The sequence below is a fragment of the Ursus maritimus genome, unplaced genomic scaffold (assembly GCF_017311325.1).
Source record: "Ursus maritimus isolate PB19 unplaced genomic scaffold, ASM1731132v1 scaffold_6, whole genome shotgun sequence".
Lineage (NCBI taxonomy): Eukaryota > Metazoa > Chordata > Mammalia > Carnivora > Ursidae > Ursus > Ursus maritimus.
In genome coordinates this window covers 7,472,984-7,491,199 of record NW_024426774.1, presented here as the reverse complement: position 1 = coordinate 7,491,199, position 18,216 = coordinate 7,472,984, and the positions used below count along the sequence as shown (strand labels likewise).

The window sequence follows — 18,216 nt, the reverse complement described above, 5'->3', positions numbered from 1 at the left end:
GGTGACCCGGGTCATCATGACCACAGGAGTCTTTGTTCTCACAAAAATGGTTTTGGGGGCAGTGCATGTTTTTTGGCAAAACTTGGGGCCTGAAATCCTTCTTCCTTAGTTTTGTTGTTGTGGAGGAATAGTTGGCATACGATACTGTATCTGTTTCAGGAGTACCACAGAGCGATTCAGTATTTATACGTTAGGAAATCGTCACCATAGAAAGCTGTAATAATATTATTGGCTGTATTCCCCATGCTGTCCGTTACGTCCCTGTGTCTTACTGTACATCTGGAAGGTCTGCTTCTCCTAATCCCCTTCCCCTGTCTCATCCATCCCCCTCCCTCTGGCAACCATCAGTTTATTCTCTGTGTCTCTGAGTCTGTTTCTGTTTTCTGTTCATTTTGTTTTTTAGATTTCACATGTAGGGGCGCCTGGGTGGCTCAGTCGTTAAAGCGTCTGCCTTCGGCTCAGGGCGTGATCCCGGCGTACCGGGATCGAGTCCCACATCGGGCTCCTCCGCTGGGAGCCTGCTTCTTCCTCTCCCACTCCCCCTGCTTGTGTTCCCTCTCTCGCTGGCTGTCTCTCTGTCACATAAATAAATAAAATCTTAAAAAAAAAAAAAAAGATTTCAAATGTAGGTGAAGTCATACAGTATTTGTCTTTGACTTAGTTCACTTAGCAGAATAGCCCGTAGAGCCAGCCATGTTGTTGCAGATGGCAGATTTCACTTGTTACGGCTGAATAATATTCCATTGTATATATGTACCACACCTTTTTTATCCAATCGTCCACCGATGGGCAGTGAGGGTGCTTCCATATCTTGACTATTGTAAATAATCCTGTGATGAACATAGAGGTGCATATGTCTTTTAGAATTCGTGTTTTCGTTTTCCTCAGATAAATACCCAGAAGTAAACTTGCTGGATCGTACAGTAATTCTATTTTTAATTTTTTGAAGAACCGCCATATTGTTTTCCAGAGTGGCTGCTCCAGCTTACTTTCCCCCAGCAGTACACAGGGTTCCCCTTTCCCTGCATCCTCACCAGCACTTGTTTCTTATCTCTGGTACTAGCCGTTCTGAGGCACGTCACATGATACGTCCGTGTGGTGTTGATCTGCATTTCCACAGTGGTTAGTCATGTGGAGCACCTGTTCAGGTGCCCGTTGGCCGTCCGTATGTCTTCTTTAGAAAACTGGCTTTTCAGGCTCTCTGCCTGGTTGGGTTTTTTTATGTTGAGTTTTCTGAGCTCTTTATATTTTGGATATCAGATATGTCCTTTGCAAATATCTTCCTCGTATTCAGTACGTTGCCTTTTCATTTTGTTGCTGATTTCCGTTGTTGTGCAAAAGCATTTTAGTTTGATATAGTCCCGTTTGTTTATTTTTGCTTTTTTGTTGTTCTTGCCTGAGGAGACAGATCCAGAAAAATACCACTAAAACCAGTGTCAGAGAGCTTACTGCCTATGCTTTATTCTAGGAGTGTAATGGTTTCAGGTTTTATATTTAAGTCTTTTCTGTTTTTAATTCATTTCTCCGTCTGGTGTAAGAAAGTGCAGTCTGGTTTCATTCTTTTGCCTGTGGCTGTCCAGTTTTCCTGACGTTTATTGAAGAGACTGTCTTTTCCCCGTTGCATATGCTTGTGTCCTTTGTCATAGATTAATGAACCATAAAAGTATGGGCTTATTTCTCAGCTCTCTGTTCTACTCCATTGGGCTATGTGTCTGTTTTTGTGCCAGTACCATACTGTTTTGATTATTATAGCTTCTAGTATAGTTTGAAATCAGGGAGTATGATACCTGCAGCTTTGTTCTTCTTTCTCAGGATTACTTTGGCTATTCAGGGTTTTTTGTGTTTCTATACAAACTGTAGGGTTGTTTGTTCTAGCTCTGTGAGAAATGCCATTGGTGTTTGAACAGGGATCGTGTTGAATATGTAGACTCCTTTGGGTATTCTGACAACACTCTTCCGGTCCTCAGCACAGAATATCTTTCCATTTATTGGCATCATCTTCAGTTTCTTTCATCACTGTCTTCCCATTTTCTGATTACAGGGCTTTCACCTTCTTGGCTAAATTTACTCCTAGATATTTTATTCTTTTTGATGTGTAGTTGTACATGGCATTATTTTCTTAATTTCTCTTTCTGATAGTTTTTATTGTATACAAATGCAACAGATTTCTGTACATTGATTGCGTGTCCTGCAACTTTAATGAATTCCTGTATTGGGTCTACTGGTTTTTGGGTGATGCTCTAGGGTTTTCTGTATATGGTATCAGGTCATCTGTGAATAGTGACAGTGTTACTTCCTTTCTAATTTGGGATGCCTTTTATTTCTAATCTGATTGCTACACCTGGGACTTCCAATAATAGGTTGAATAAAAGAGTGGGCAGCTTTAACTTGTTCCTGATCTTAGAGGAAATGCTTTCAGTCTTTTACCATTGAGTATGTCCGCTATGGACGTGTCATATATGGCCTTCCTCCTGTTGAGGTACATTCCCTCTGTATCCACTTTGTCGAGAGTTTTTATCATAAACGGACAGTGTCAGATGCTTTTTCTGCATCTGTGGGAATATCATAGGATTTTTATTCCTCATTTTGTTAATGTGGTGTATCACATTGATCGATTTGGGGATATTGAACCAACCTTCCATTCCTGGACTATATCCCACTTGATCTTGGTGTATGATCCTTTTATTATATAGTTGAATTCAGTTCGCTAAGACTTTGTTGAGGATTTTCATCTGTTTTTCATCAGGGATGTTTGCCTGAGATTTTCATTTCTTTTTTTTTTTTTTTTTCCCTAGTGTCTTTATCTGATTTTGGTATCAGGGTAATTCTGGCCTCGTAGAATGAACTTGGAAGTGTTTCTTTCTCTTCAATTTTATGGAATAGTTTGAGAAGGATAGGTATTAACTCTTTTTTTTTTCTTCTCTTTTTTTTTTTTTTAAAAGATTTTATTTATTTATGTGACAGAGAGACAGCCAGCGAGAGAGGGAACACAAGCAGGGGAGTGGGAGAGGAAGAAGCAGGCTCCCAGCAGAGCAAGGAGCCTGGTGTGGGGCCGGGACCCAGGACTCCGGGATCACGCCCTGAGCCGAAGGCAGACGCTTTAACGACTGCGCTACCCAGGCGCCCCAAGGTATTAACTCTTTTTAAAATGTTTGGTAGAAGAGCGCCTGGGTGGCTCAGTCGTTACGCGTCTGCCTTCGGCTCAGGGCGTGATCCCGGAGTCCTGGGATCCAGCCCCACATCAGGCTCCTTGCTCTGCTGGGAGCCTGCTTCTTCCTCTCCCACTCCCCCTGCTTGTGTTCCCTCTCTCGCTGGCTCTCTCTCTCTGTCAAATAAATAAATAAAATCTTTAAAAAAAATAATAACATAAAATATTTGGTAGAAAACACCTGTAAAGCCGTCTGATCCTGGACTTTTGTTTGTTGGGAGATTTTTGATGACTGATGCAATTTCATTATTAGTAATTGGTCTGTTCAGATTTGCTATTTCTTCCTTATTCTGTCTTGGGGGAGTGTATGTTTCTGGGAATTTATCCATCTCACCTAGGTTGTCCAGTTTGCTGGCATGTAATTCTTCTTTAGTATTATTGGCAGATTAAAAGCAGGGAAATACTCTCTTGTGTAAAAATCATATGTCCTTAAATGTTGCAGACCGTTCACACATCCTGCAAATACTGCAGGCACCTGCCTCGTGTCTTACAGAGGCACTGGAGCAATATTTACAGAGATAATGGTTTAAATGTTCCAGAATCAAAGCAAATTATACTGTATGACAACTGTCATTCAAAATACTGACTCCACAGGCAGGCGAGGCTCAGAAGTGCTCTCTGAACTGTTGCTGGGAAGTAGCAGTGATGGGGAAGGCGCCCAGCTGCGTCAACAGAAGACGGGATCCACTTAGTGAGATTGCGAGGAAATAGGGGCTTTAGAGTCTCTCCGCCGCTAGACTGCGGGCAGATGCCCAGATTTCTCGTCCGTAGGATGGAAGTAAAGTGCCTTTCCTGCCTGCCTCGCGGCCTGCCGTGCGGGCTGAGTGAAGCCGAGTCTCGGAGGGCTTTCCGAACTGTGACGACAAGCAGTTGGGAGCGTTACTGCTCTCTTTTAAATGAGATTCGATTCGTCCAGGTCCTCCTCTCCGTTTCCGGTTCCTCTTGATGGCAGTTCTGTGGAAGTCTTCCCAGGATGGTGGTGTCCTCGGGACTCGGGGCAGGGAGGTAGGCGGGAGGTAGGCAGGCTCCTCCCTGCACAGAGTGGACCTCACTCAAGCATGAGCAGGCATCCTGGCACCTTACACCCTCGAGCTTGTACCAGCTCCTGGTTTCTAGAACTTCAGAGACAAACGGAAAACCTGTTTTCTTTCTTACTCACTGATCAGTTGACGGGGCATTAACCAACATTTTTTTTAGATTCTAACACTTTTCTCCTTGAACCTTGAAACACAGTTAAGATAGAATTATTCTCAGAGATAAGAAACACATAACCTGTTACTGAGAAATGTGAACTCAGTGATTGTCTACCCTGTACACAGCTGATTTGCCTCCATATGGACTTGAGAGGAAATTCCAAGCGTTACAGGGACTTGAGTGTGGGAGAGAGACAGGAGTTCTGCAGGTCAGTTTTCCGGCTCTGAGGCATCCTGCATTTACAGTGTTGAGCTCCTTGAGGGCAGGATGCAGGGTCCCGGTGGGATGTGGGGGCAGGTCTTTCGCCACCACTGCTCTAGGCTACTCGTACACTTTTTTTTTTTAAGTAATATTTTTTTATTGTATTATGTTAGTCACCATACAGTACATCTCTAGTTTTTGATGTAAAGTTCCATGATTCATTACTTGCTTATAACACCCAGTGCACCATGCAATACCTGCCCTCCTTACTACCCATCACCAGCCTATCCCATTCCCCCACCCCCGAAGCCCTCAGTTTGCCTCCCAGAGTCCATAGTCTCTCATGGTTCGTTCCCCTCTTCTGTTTACCCCCCCTTTCTTCTTCCCTTTCTTCTCCTACCGATCTTCCTACTTCTTATGTTCCATAAATAAGTGAATGGTTGGGTGTCCACACTAAGTTCGGCATCAATATGGTGACCTCCCGGGAGCGGAGGACCGCCAGGTTGCCTAAGGAGCGGCGAACCGGCCCAGGTCGGAAACGGAGCAGGTCAAAACTCCCGTGCTGATCAGAACTCGTACACCTTCGGGGCGCCTGAGTGGCACAGCGGTTAAGCGTCTGCCTTCGGCTCAGGGCGTGATCCCGGCGTTATGGGATCGAGCCCCACATCAGGCTCCTCCGGTATGAGCCTGCTTCTTCCTCTCCCACTCCCCCTGCTTGTGTTCCCTCTCTCGCTGGCTGTCTCTATTTCTGTCAAATAAATAAATAAAATCTTTTAAAAAAAAAAAAAAAAAAAAAAAAAAGAACTCGTACACCTTCTACCAAGCACTTCCTGCTCGCTGGGAACCAGCTGCTGGTCCTAAGCATTTTTCATGTATTAGCTCATTTAATCCTTACACAAACCCTATAACTATTACCCCACTTTATGGCTGAGTGAACTGAGGCACAGAGAGGCTGACTAACTTGTCTGTGATCATGTGATCTGACCCAGGTTGTCTGGCTGTGGGGTCCGTGTTCCAAATCACACACCTGCCCTCACTGTGTCATGTCCCAGTTGAAGTGAGAAAGACCCAAGATCTCCCTCCCTGTGCCAGCGTCTCTGCTTCATCCAGTAGGAACACGTCTTGCTGTGTCTGAAGTACCCCCTCACATGGGCCGATCCTGGAGATGGGGTCATGCCTCTGCTCTGTTGCACCAGGTCCCTCCTCAGACTCCAGTGGTCTCATCCCGAGGTGGCCAGGTGATGACAGCTGACCGCTCAGTGTGGGCAGGAGAGGGAAACCAGGTCTCACGCCGTCACACCACGAGAGCCTTTCTCTTAGGCTGACATGGCTTGGAGGGAGATAAGACAGAAATAGCGTAGGGACTCGCCACCAGTGCGTGCGTGTGGCTTGAGTCTCCCAGGTGCCACCTGCTTCTTACCGTGTGAAGATCCTGCCACACGTCACGGACGCCACGGTTTCTCTTGCGGCATGACCCGAATGGAAGCCCGTTCTTCTTTTGGTGCTTCCTTGATGACATGGCAGGTGGTTCTCATTCTGGAAGAAAGGCAAGCAGTTGGTCCTGGAAGAGGTACTGTGTTGGTCTCTGGCCAAAAGGGTGTTCATGGCTAATTTCAACGTGTAATTTCTTTGTGTTCCTTTACATGCCAACTTAAAACTCGTCCCTGCCTCCAAAGACAGGTAACCCATGTTCCATGACTGGTTGGTGCTAAAGAGAAAGCACGATGGTGCCTGTAGTCCCCTCGGGTCCCCACCGCCATCACCCCAGCAGATAAGCTTCCTCTCTCATCCTTCTGGGTAGCCGTGTGGCTCCCCGGCAGGCATCCCTTCCTTTCCCAAGCTGGCTACATGCAGAAGTGAGGCTGGGTCCAGCTGGACATCCCGCCAGGCACTTTGGAGCCCAGAGAGGTTTGTCTTTTTCTTTTTTTTTTTTTGGAAGACTACACCTTTATTTTCTTAATTTCAATTCAGTTTAATTAATACATAGTGTATTATTAGTTGCAGAGGTAGCGTTCAGTGATTCATCAGTTGCATACAACACTGTTCCATGTGATGTGGAATTTGAGAGAGGTTTGCGTTTGACCCAGCTGTGGGTCAGGATGGCTCTGTCTGGGCTTGTTCGTCTGGCACATGTGTCTGAGCACCTGCCGTGCATGGAAGGGAGCACAGTTCGCCCGTGTCCTCTGCCAGCGTCCTGGACAAGTGCTTGTCTCAGCCCGTCGTGTTCTGTTCGAGCTGCTCATCAGTACAGCGTGGTCATGCAGAATTACATGGCGGGAAGTCTGTGTTCATGCTAGAATTAATTTACTCAAGGTATACAAAATCTAAAAGCAGGAAAAGCCAGGACAGCACTCTTGGGACGGACGGCATGAACTCGGTGGGTTAAAGTGAGAGCCGCAGCTGGATTGCTTGCACGCACGTCTGCTCTTGGCACGGCCCGTGATCCTCTGCTGTCGCCTCATCAACGAGAGGCCAGAGGTTAGACCACAGGACTCGGGGCTTCCATCCAACACTGGCAGACTGGATTTTTTAGTTTGTTACAACAAATGGGAAATCCAAGGAAGGAGTTAAACCAGAGGCTATTGGCCAACACGGTTCCCTGCATGCTCTGTGCTGTTTCCTGGGTCATTCAGTGCCGCCGCCGCCCCCCCCCCCGCCCCCAGGTGTGCCAGAGGTTGAGCACCCACTATGACCACAATGGTCGTGGGGTCGCCATCAACACACGAGCAGCGCTCACACCGGAACAGATGCTGCGTGGCGTGTCTTACACCGTTGCCTGCACTGACGCTCACGATAACGGAGCTAATGGCGCCCCACTGTACAGATGTGGAGGCTGAGCCTCGCCGACTGAGTCGCAGGCTGTGACAGCTGGCAGAGAGCCTGGGCTAGAACAGGTTGCCCGTTTCCAGGAAGCTGGTTCCTGCTCCTCCATGGGGTCAGACTACGGCCCTTCTGCTGCCCCCAAGTGCAGCGTCGTCCCTGCCGCCTTGGGAGCATGGCCGTCCAGAAATCACCCTAGTGTCGCAACTCCTGCTGCCCTCGCTCTGCGGGAGCTTGGTCTCCAGGGGTCCAGGGAGTGGAGGGCTCTTCACTGGTGAGGAGTCAAAACCATGATGTAGCATCTCAGTTTTTCTTCCTCAGCCCGCATCCCTGTCCCCAGCGTCCTGCCTGACCCAGGCTGGTGGTGCTGAGCTCCGGGGCACGGGCTCAGCGCGGCTCTCACGCACGTGGCTTGGCCTGACGGTGTCCAGCTGTGGGCGTAGAGCCGGGCACCCCCAGTCCACCCCCTCGAGTCTTCAGCGCAGACTGGGACAGGCGGGAGGTCAGTGCCAGGACTGCGTGTGGTGGCCTCATGACCAGGAACCTTGACGCTGGTCTAAGATGCTTTCCTCAAGGACAGTCTACACAACCAGAGTCCTCATTTCTGGGAAGAAAGCAGAGTTACTTAGTTCACATTCCCCGAAGAATTCTCTATCCTGTGTGTTTTCAGTGCTCACGTGGTGTCTGTTGTTGGTCTTCAAGGTCGTTTTTCCAGGCTGGAGGTCAGCAGTGGCTGCAGAGGGAAATGCTCAGGAAGGGGCGAACGTGGACGCCAGGCCAGGGCAGTGCAAGGTTGTCCTCCCTTGGGAAGAAAGGCAGCTGAGGCGTCTCACGCTGCTTAGAGCACACTGCCGTCTGTGCCAACGACACGCTCTGAGCCGTGGGGTCCCATCGTTGCCACAGAGCAGGTTCCGTCCCAGCACGGGTTTCCCGGCTGAGAAGAGACAGCCTCCCATGGCGGCCGCAGTGATGTGGCGGGGGCGCCCAGGAGCAGCTGTGGGTAGAGAGGAGAAATGACCTGTCACCCATGGCTGCCGCCCAGTTGGGCTGTCTTCTCTCTGCAGTTTGGAGCTCTGTTATCCACCTTCTTGGGGTACAGGTAAGATACAGGTCTCCCTTGATTCCACTCTGTGCTGCCTTAACCACAGAAAGAGGACACCAGACGTGGGGTGTCCGGGAGAGGCCAGGCCTGCGGTGTCAGGGCTTGATGTGGTTTCCGGATGGTTCTCTTGGCCCCCAGCCGTAACGTGGGAAGTGTTCATGACCCCATGCTAACTTTCAAAGCCAGCCCGCGGAACTTCAGTTGCAGTACGATCTCAGTGAAGTGAGGCCTGTCCACTGAAGGGAAACTACAGCATCTTGTCAGCTGTGTGGATAACAGGAACACAGACCATTTTGTTCCTTTTTTATTTTCTCAGTTTTATGTTAGCACATGGAAGTTTTATAATCAGACGTTTTTCCTGTTGAAAAAAGCTACATGAGTCTTCAGGGAAAAGGTAGATAGAGGGGACAGGAAGGCGGGCCAGAGACAGGTCTGGCCCGGGGTGAGCAGGGCAGCCCGTGGTTCTCGGCGTCTGTAAGCCAGTCGTGTCCCGAGGAGGCCAGGCTTTCCCTAACATGGAAGACCCCCCCTCCCAGAGCAAGGTGATAGACTCAGCGTATCCGACCAGTGAGCCCGAGGTGAGGTGGTCGGGAATCCTGCCACGGGCCCAGCTTCAGCCCGTCACTCGTGCTCTTTACCAAGTGGTGCAGGGCGCCGGTTTTGCCATAAGGTAGTAAGTGTTTGGTTCAGTGTGACTGTACCAATGAAGAGTGACGCGTACCTCGATTTAAACAGATTTGCCATGCTCCCAGGGCGTGGAAACGAGTGCCCGTGGTCAGAGCAGCCGGTGCCTCCGTCCTACGGGCCCTGCCTCTCTGGCTTCCCTGCAGGCTGTCTCTGCCGCCAGCCCCAAGAGACCTTCACAGGCCGGTTGGGAAACAGCCAGGAGAACATATTTCTAGCTCCATTCGGGTAAGGAGATCCAGTCCATAAGTAACGATGCCCCAGTAGCTGGAGGATGGACACACGGGGTGTGGTTTGAATTCAGCTCTGTCCCTCCCGCACCCGAGGTGAGCCTGGCAGAGGGCACTGTGTAAGAGAAGTGCTAGTTTAAAGACACCCCCCCCCCCGCCAGTGGAAGGAGCCGGGGAAAGACACATGCTTGTGCAGTGTCGGAGTGGTTCTCTGCCGATGTGTGCTGATAAGGCAGAGGGGAGAGCTTTGTCTCCAGGAAGGGTTAATATCTTTTAGTTAAGAAAGGAGCCAAGAACAGTCTTGTCAGCCCCTGCTGGCCAGCTTCTCAGGGAAGCGCTCAAGGAGGCTGGCCGTCAGCATCCCGACAATGTCGGGCCGCTGCCGGGCCCCACTGGACCCAGATGGCGCAGGTGCCCCACTTCCCTGCTGCTCCAGCAGAGAGCACATTGGTTGAGGCTTAATCAGATAAGATGGCAGTGATTGGCAAGTGGAGAGAGGTAACAGAGATCGGAGACAGCTCCCGCGCGTCCTGGCTCGAGGCAGCGTCTCTGCCCTTTGCCATTGATTCTCAGGCTGGGGCTGTGCGTGCCTGGAGAGCACAAGCAGGAGATGATGGGAGCGTGCCCATTGTGGGGGATCAGGGTGGGAGAGGCTGAGGCTTCTGGCCCTGTGCGTGTTCAGAGTGTGCGCTCAAAGGAGCCCAGGAGGGTCCCTGTCATTGGGCTTTTGCAAGATTTGTCATAACTCGTGGTGGAAATTGACACCTTTAGAGACTTCAGATTGCATCATTGCAAATCTTAGGATGTGGACTTGGGAATGTGAACCATAACCTCATGTGGCATCTGACGTAGCAGAAGAGAACCACGGAAGTTAGCGGACGACCCAACCCTGACTCGCTTGTGATCACCCAGCAGAAAGCAGGCCTCGGTGGGAGGAGGTCTGGAATTCTGTGATCCTCGCTTGTGTGTCTTGGCATGGTGTAGTCTCCCTCCGTGGTCTGCATGGAAAGAAGAGAGTGTTCTTTCAAGGTGTGAGGCCCGAAGGACACTGTCCACAGGCCACGGTTGGGAGGGGCCGGAGTCAGGCAGGTGGGGAAGCTTTCCAGGGGCAGCTCTGGCTCTTCCTGGTGGCGTGACTGGCGCTCGTAAGCCCTGAGCTCCTCATCTGTAGATGCAGGGTGTCACCAGCTGCCTCAGGGCTGCGTGCAGGATAGATCTCCGGTGTAGACAAGCAACTTGGCATGGGGCCTGGTCCATGGGAGTGTTTACTAGTCCTTGAGTGGCTGGAAGCAGCTCCAAGGAACCTCTTTTCCAAAAGTTCCCCTAGGAGACTGTGGTGGGGATAGGTAGGTCCTAGGACTTTCTAGAGAAATCTGAGCCCCTCTAGGGCAGACCTGCTCTCACTGTAGTCTGGACTCAAGTAGGTTGTTAGTCTTTGGGTCCTTGAATTAGGGCCAGCTACCAGTTGTCTGTACACCAGATGCTTTGTGCATAAAACCCATTCCCCAGAACTACCCCATGCCACCTGCAGCCCATGACAGCCCACCAAAGGGAGAGGTACGAGGCTCCTTCCCCAGAGCTATCCCACCAGCTGTGGTCCCCAGACCATCAATCCCCAGAGTGTCACCTAAAGCTCATCAAAAGTGCAGGGTTTGGGGGTCACACCACAGGCATACAAATCAGAACCTGAAGTTTAAAATACCAGATGCTAAGGTCATGTGTATGCTCCAGGGTCCATGAACTTAGAGGATTTCTGGAGGAGTATAAATGGGGTGAACCTTGTGGACCAGGCTGGTGCATCCTGCCTCGCTCATTGTGGGAAGCAGACCCAGCAGTGCTTGCCAGTGTCCGACCAGGACGTGGGCCTCAATCATTTTGTCAGGGATAGAAGGGATGGGGAAGGGAAATGGGACCTTACCACGGCTGCAGACTAGACAGTTCAGGCTTTGGGTTGGCAGTGTTTGTGTCACTTTCCTTTACAGAACTAACGTTCTGGAGGTGAGCGCACTGTGAGTGTGTGAAGTCTGCATATCGCATCAGAAGGGACTCCCACTTTCTTTCCTGGGACATTTCTCCTCTTCTGTTGCTGCTCCGGAGTAGCCTGCCCCACCCCACCTCCCTCCTGAGTCACCGCTCCAGCCCCTGGACTCCTGGGGTCTTATGATTCAGCCCAGGCTGCGGATACCATGGCCCCCGAGGTGGGTCCTCAGCAGCCCAAAGAGATGCCATGGGATGAGGCCAAGCCGCCACTCGGCCTTCAGGGTGTCTGCGGCCGTCCCTGCGAGTTCCTCCTCTGCAGCTCCATTGTTGGTTCCTCCGCCTGCGTCCCACCCAGTGATCAGGAGGGTGCCATGCCACCTGCTGCTCTTGTTCTGTGGTTCTTGCCCCTTCTCCTTTCCCATCCACCCTCTATTCCAGCCCAGGTTAGTTAATTCAATAGCACCATCAAGACCTTCTTTCCTGGTCATTTTCTGTTTTCATAATCCTTTATCAGAATACAGATTAGCTGAAAACGTCATTTGACCCGATTTAGACCCTGCTAGGTTCAGCTTGACCCCAGCATGTCTGGAGTCAGTGAGGGACTCCTGCAGGTGCAGAGAGGCCCCGCTCACCCTCCTTGCTGTGTCCACAGGGACCAGGCACATGAACGCCCACAGCCGGTTCTTCATCGGGTTGGGTCATTGAGGGAGATGTTAACAGGCCATCTGATGAACAAAAGGGTTTTTCCCCAAAGCACATGCCCTGAAGACAGTAATGATACAGCCTTTCTTCAATTAACACTTTTTCTCCCCGGCAAAGTCTTTACTCTCCATGCTTTTCTCTCCTTGTCCTGCCACTCAAAAGACACATTCTCTACGCAGATTCCAGTGGTAACAGCTTTTTTTTTTTTTTTCAAGAAAAGGCAAAACACAAAAGAAGCAACCTAAAGTTATTACCCAAACCGTGGAAACCATGTAAAGTGACAGTTGCTCAGAAAGTATTTGATACGTGCCACACCCGTCATGGTGCCCTGGAGGAATGAGACTGGTATTTCACAGGAGTTAAAAACGACCCTCATGTGTAACATATTGATGCTTTTCTTAAAAAGAGAAAACAGCTACCCTATGTCTGATGTCTCTGAGAGGTTTACGAGCATCATAAACCCAGAGTCCGCCATCAGCGGGAGAGCGGCTTCCCCTCCGCTACGCCTCCCTGTGTGGTGAGTGGCGGTATTTAAAGTGTGTCCATGTGAAACATTCCTTGACAGATTGGTTTTCATATAGAGAAGTCTCCTCCTCCTGGGATATATTATCACAAAGTCTAGAAGCAAATGCATTTTTTATGATTTTGTTGTTGGTCTTTGGAATTACCGCAGATCCTAACAAATTTGGAGCAAGGCTTCGCTGAAGACGGGAGCATGAGCAGCGTCACGCAGGAGAACAGACAAGGTCAGTGGCCAGACTTTTCATTAAATAATTATTGAGAGTTGTCAGACGATTTGGCCCCAGAGGTTTTCTTCTATCTCATCCTTTTTCCCTTCTTACTTAGTAATGCATTGGTCCTTGCATGCATTCATTTGCTCGTTCTTGTTTTGGGGAGTCAAACACCAGGCCTGGCACTGTTGATACGTGAAGAGCAAACGTAGACATGAGGGCTGCCCAGAGGCAGCCCTGTTGGGTGCAGAGGACCCGCCTACACCCAGTAATGCAGAAACCAGTGTGGCTTCCACGTTAGGTGCTGGGATGGGGAGGAACCCAGGCCTCCCTGGGAGGGGCGTCCCTGGGAATGGGGCTGCCTGCCAGAGCCACAGCCTTGGCAGGGGGAGTGTGAGGCCCTGCAGTCCTGCAGAGGAGAGGAAGAGGGCCCTGCACACAGCCGAGGAGGCCAGGCCGACGAACTCAGTCTTGACGCTGAGCACTGGGCTGTTGGGGGCCGAGTGCATCTTGAGGTCATCCTGGCAGCAACTTCTTGAGAACATTAGGGATGAACTTCTAATTATGCTTCAAAACCCAACTCAAATGGCACCTCCCTGAGAAGCCCCTCACCTGCTCCTGCCTCAGGGCCTGTCCTCCCCTTTCCCCACAGTGTTGGTCCCACTCAGTCTCACCTCCAGGGGCTTGGCAGTCTCCACCTCCATGTGCCTGACTCAGAGTGGGCTCTGCTAGGCTTCCTCTGAAACTGCTCCGGGAAGACCGATGGGCCGAAAGCAGGCGAGGTGGCCTGGGGAGGGGACACTCCAGGCAGAGAGCCAGCCGCACTGGTGCCCCCTCAGAAAGCAGTTCCTGGAGAGCTAAGGGTCATAATAAACAGATTTCAAGGTGAGAAGGGGAAGAAGTAGCGCTTGAAAGAAGTCTGTGGAGATAAACGGTGGTTCCCTGAGACAGCCTACATTTTATGTTCATTAACAAAAGATCCTGTTGAGAATTTTTCTTTTCACAAAAACGATGCTGTAAGTAGCTAATGTATTTTTAATTGCTGAAAGGCGAAGTGAGTGAAGTTCTTAAATTCTGGCAAGTAAGTTAATTGTGTTCTTAAGCAGTCCAAGAAAAAGCATAATTTCTAGGCAGTTGTTAACCCCACAATTGGCCATTGGTCCTGGCAGCAGCGGGACATTCTGATTCAGTAAGTGGGCAGATCAGGGTAAGGCAGCCTCACTGAAGTACAGTCATTCAAATGTGCCCCCCAGCCCTCAGCTGAACTGTCTGACCCGGCCAGTGTGCCCCCACCACCGCCTCCCCACTCCCTCCTCCCCGAGCCCCCCACCCTCACCCTCTTCCCCGTCCTGGTCCTACTGTGCTCCTGTCCCCCCCATTCCCGCCTTCCTCCTGGGCCATGTGTGTGACCACAAGCCAGCCCTGGCTGGACAGCTCGTGGGGAGCCAGCTTTGGTTCTGCATCATTGCCGACCTCCTCGCTCCCAGGGTGCTCCTGACCTTTTAGGCAGCACTTCCGTGCCCTTCCCACACTGATGCTCACAGTGTCTGTGAAGGCGGGAGGGGAGTTAGTTTTCATCTAAGAGGTTCTGCAGTGGGGCTGGAGAAGGCCGACCTCAGGACGCAGAGCTCGGTGTGCAGATACCCTGCTGGGCGAGCCATCTGCCAGCTCCCCAGCAGAGAGATCTTGCATCTGGACCGCACCCCCAGGCAGGTGGGCAGCGCCTCCCGCAGGTCACTTAGAGAGGTGTACAGCGCCCGGACAGTGGCCCGACTGTGGGTAGACCCATGTGTTCTCTCTCTGTGAGCGAGGCCCTCGTGGGGCCGTGTGGCCTCCTCTGTGCCCTGAAGCTGACCCGTTACCCTCCTGTTCTCCTTCTGTGTCACTTCTGCATCCATTCTCCTCCCCGAGCCAAGAGCGCTGGCCTGATGCCCTGTGCTCAGCAGCCGCGGTGCCAAGACCGTGGCCGAGGGCCAGACGTGCCTCCGACCTGCACACGCTCACCGCTTGCCCTCTCTTGCAGCCTCCATTCAGCTGTGGCGGTCCCGACTGGGCCGGGTGATGTGCTCCATGGCAAACTGCCTGCTCCTGATGAAGGTACGTCCGTTCTGAAAGGGCATGTCAGTGGAAGCTGCGTGGGGTGGCTGGGACCCTGAGGAGGAAGTGCCCCTCTGTGAGTGTGCGGCTTTGCCCAAGCAGAGAGCTCAGTAACACGCTCTTGGATGACGTTAGTTTATACTGAAAGAAATCTCAGCCAAGCATAGACTTTACATTGTCAAGTTTGATTGTTCAAACGGGTTTCGATGATTTAATTAAAATCATCATTCATGCGTGTTCTCTCCCCCCCCCCAATGGTTTTCTCTGGATTCCATCCCAGAAAGGTCCCCGTGGAAGGGGGGCTGTTTTCCCTTGTCCTGACCAGGCCTGCTGACAGATGCCCGTGGCGTCCGGAGCCGGGCTTCCCCATGAGACCTGTGTCTCCGGGACTGCCCCACCCCTGGCCTTCTGGCCCACGAGGAGGCAGCCCACACATCCAGGAGGCTGAACTCAGGTGTTACTCCTTTGTCTCCTCCAGCCTGTTCTCCGCAGCCGAGAGCAGTGTTGCCCGTTCCTCCCTCCTCCGTGAGCCTGCAGCACCACCGCCTGGCTCAGCTGGGGCCTGGGGCAGGCTGACCCGCACCCCGCCCGTGGCACTGCCGCAGCTGCAGGGGAGAGGGGGCCAGGGAAAGCCGCCGCGGGAATCGCGTAGCCACAGACCCCTTCTGGGCGATCATGAGACCGAGACCCTGAGTCCCCCACAGGTCAGCCCAAGGTCATTCCCGACCTTTAGCAAAGCAGAGCAGGCAGTTTCTTGGGGAGTGAGTCCCATGGTTGCCTCTGGTGCGACAGCCGTGTTACACATCCGCCCCTCGCAGCCCCGTGTGTGAGGCCCGTGCCCTGGGCACGGTGCGGACGGCTTGGCTGCGGGCATGCACTCCCAGCACGGCCCTGCATCCACTCGGTCAGGGAGAGGACGGTGGTCTGAACCCGCTTTACAGCAGCCTGCACTGGGTGTGCACATGGCTCCTGTCCATGTGGCCGCTGTAGGGGTGAGACAGGAGGACACCGACAGTGACCCTGCGGCGCCCTTCCTGTCCCGGAGCCCCAGGCGCCGGCTCTGAAGAGGCTCAGAGCTGTCTTTGAAGCCCCTCTGCTCTGACATTCACGCAGCATCCCCAGCACACGGGGTGAAGGACAGCGTGGGGGGGAGGAGCTCAGAGCGTTCTCCCTGCTGTGCGCGCAGCTGGCGGTTCTGACAAGGTGGCTGCCCGTGTGGTGCCCGCCTCCCTCGTGGGTGTGTGGGCCCCGGGTGTGTGTGGGGGCAGCAGGGAGTGTGTTCCCTCCCACCCACAGCCTTGGCAGTGAGCAGATCCCTCCCTAGAGCCAGGGCCCTGTCCCCTCTGCCCCTGCAGACAGGCCATTCTCCCCAACTCTGGAACCCCACGGTCTAGCCTCCTGCCCTGGGGCCACTGCAGCCGCATGGAAAACCCACCAGCTTGTGCAAAGAAAGAGCAGATTGTACATTCACGAGGCTGACGTTTCATTAATCGTGGGGCTGAGACTCCCCAGGAGGGAAGTTACCTGTTCCACTGGTAGATTTTTATTTGCATCGCTAAGACACATTAATAGAAGATTATGGGATAAAAGTGCTCTTGTTGGCTGTCCCGTGGTGGTAGGATACCATCGAGCACCACGTGTAAGCTTTCTGCCTGCTTCGTCAGGACACAAGACAGAGCCTGTTATTGTTTCAAAAATACTTTATGATAAATACAGTTCGTTTGACATTTTCGACTAATCTTCCATTTTTGTGAGTTAAAAAGAGGGAACATTGTGCCATGGAGGCCTAAGTGAGCACATGTGCGCACATTCTCCAGCCGCGTGGGGAGCGTGCACGGCGCTGCCGCCTGTGCGGCCCTCATGTGGGCTGTGCTGCTCGTGCGTGTGTGGCCGACAGCGAGTTACGTCATCAGCCATTCAATTGTTGTCGATGACGTTTCTGTTACAGTGAAGTAAGTAATAGCTTTTCTTATGATCAGAAATCAACTCGTACGTTTCAGCCGCAAATACCCGTAGGACGGGCTGACGGGCCCAGGGACAGTTGTGCCGTGGCCGTGGAGATGCGTCCAGTCCCACGTTTTAAGTGCCACTCCCTTTCCTTAGACCCGTGGCAGTGTTAGGGCGCCACACTGGCCTACAACACGGGTGCGACGCCTGCTGCTTCTGTGTGCTGCCCCCTCTCCCGGCCCCATGTGGGCATCAGCTAAGGGACCACGCAGCCACGTAAACCAGCTTCTTCCCACTCAGTCATCCACACAAACCTTCTGGCTGCAAACAGTTGTAAATGCAGTTTCACGGCCACCAAACCAGTAGCTGCTGCGGGGAAAAGGGTGTGCACTGGGCTAGAATAAGCCTGTCCTGTAAACAGGTCACTCGTGGTCTGCAGGGGGCTAAACTCTCTCAAAAGAGCTCATTTCAGCCATTTTCCTTTTAAGAGGTCATATTCCCTCCACTTCCAGTAAGTAAACCGTTTCAGGCAATGATAATCCACTTAGGGAAGCTCTGTGACACACTCCCGCTCTGCTTTATTTGATAATAGGCTCCGTGAAACATTCCAGAGCCTGTCCCAGAGGCCGCAGCCCAGATGGCTCCCGGGCCATCTCCCAGGCCATCTCCCGTCCAGGCGCAGGAGCAGGCCCCATTAGCACTGCTGACCTCGTGGTGGCCCCGCAGCCGCCGCCTCCCTGTGGTCCGACCTCATGCCGGGAAGCCAGCTTCCCACGTCTGTGGGCCTGCCCTGGTTAATTCTCCCAGGAGAGTCATGCTTGCACAGGTCCACGGCAAAACAGGTCCATCAGAGATCATTGCTGGGTGTTCTAAAGCTGTCCTTTCATGTCAAATTATCTTTGGAAACATTGACTCCTGGCCTCAAATGCTGAAACAGAGCTGTGAGGCAGTGATGTTGGCTTCCGTGGACTTGCACTTCCGTGGAAGTGGGCATGTCACTACCCTCCACATCCTGGCTCTGGCTCTCCACGATGCCGGCTAGAGTGAGTGACGCACAAGCCAAGATTTGGGGCACACGGGCTGGCACGTGTCAGTGACACTCGAGCACTAACAGGAACGTCAGACCTGCCTTTTGCTCACTCTGAAATAGCAGTAAGGATCAGGTGTTCAATTATAGCAGGTGACCTCCCCCTGGAACTCATGGGGGCATCCTGTGCACTCTCAGCTGGGGCCTCAGCCACCGAGGGGCCCCACACCAGCCACCGAGCAGTGGGAGGCACTGCCTCCTCCACGAGAGGTGCCTCTCCCACACCTGCACAC

At 52.2% G+C, this 18,216-nt stretch overlaps 1 protein-coding gene across 1 annotated transcript in view; it reads left to right on the top strand.

Annotated features, from left to right (window-relative positions):
- Positions 1-18,216, top strand: part of TRAPPC12 (trafficking protein particle complex subunit 12) — an 80,794-nt gene that overhangs the window by 49,973 nt on the left and 12,605 nt on the right. The window contains 2 exon segments of the mRNA XM_040622860.1: positions 12,795-12,867; positions 14,876-14,949. Coding sequence (XP_040478794.1) covers positions 12,795-12,867; positions 14,876-14,949 — 147 coding nt within the window.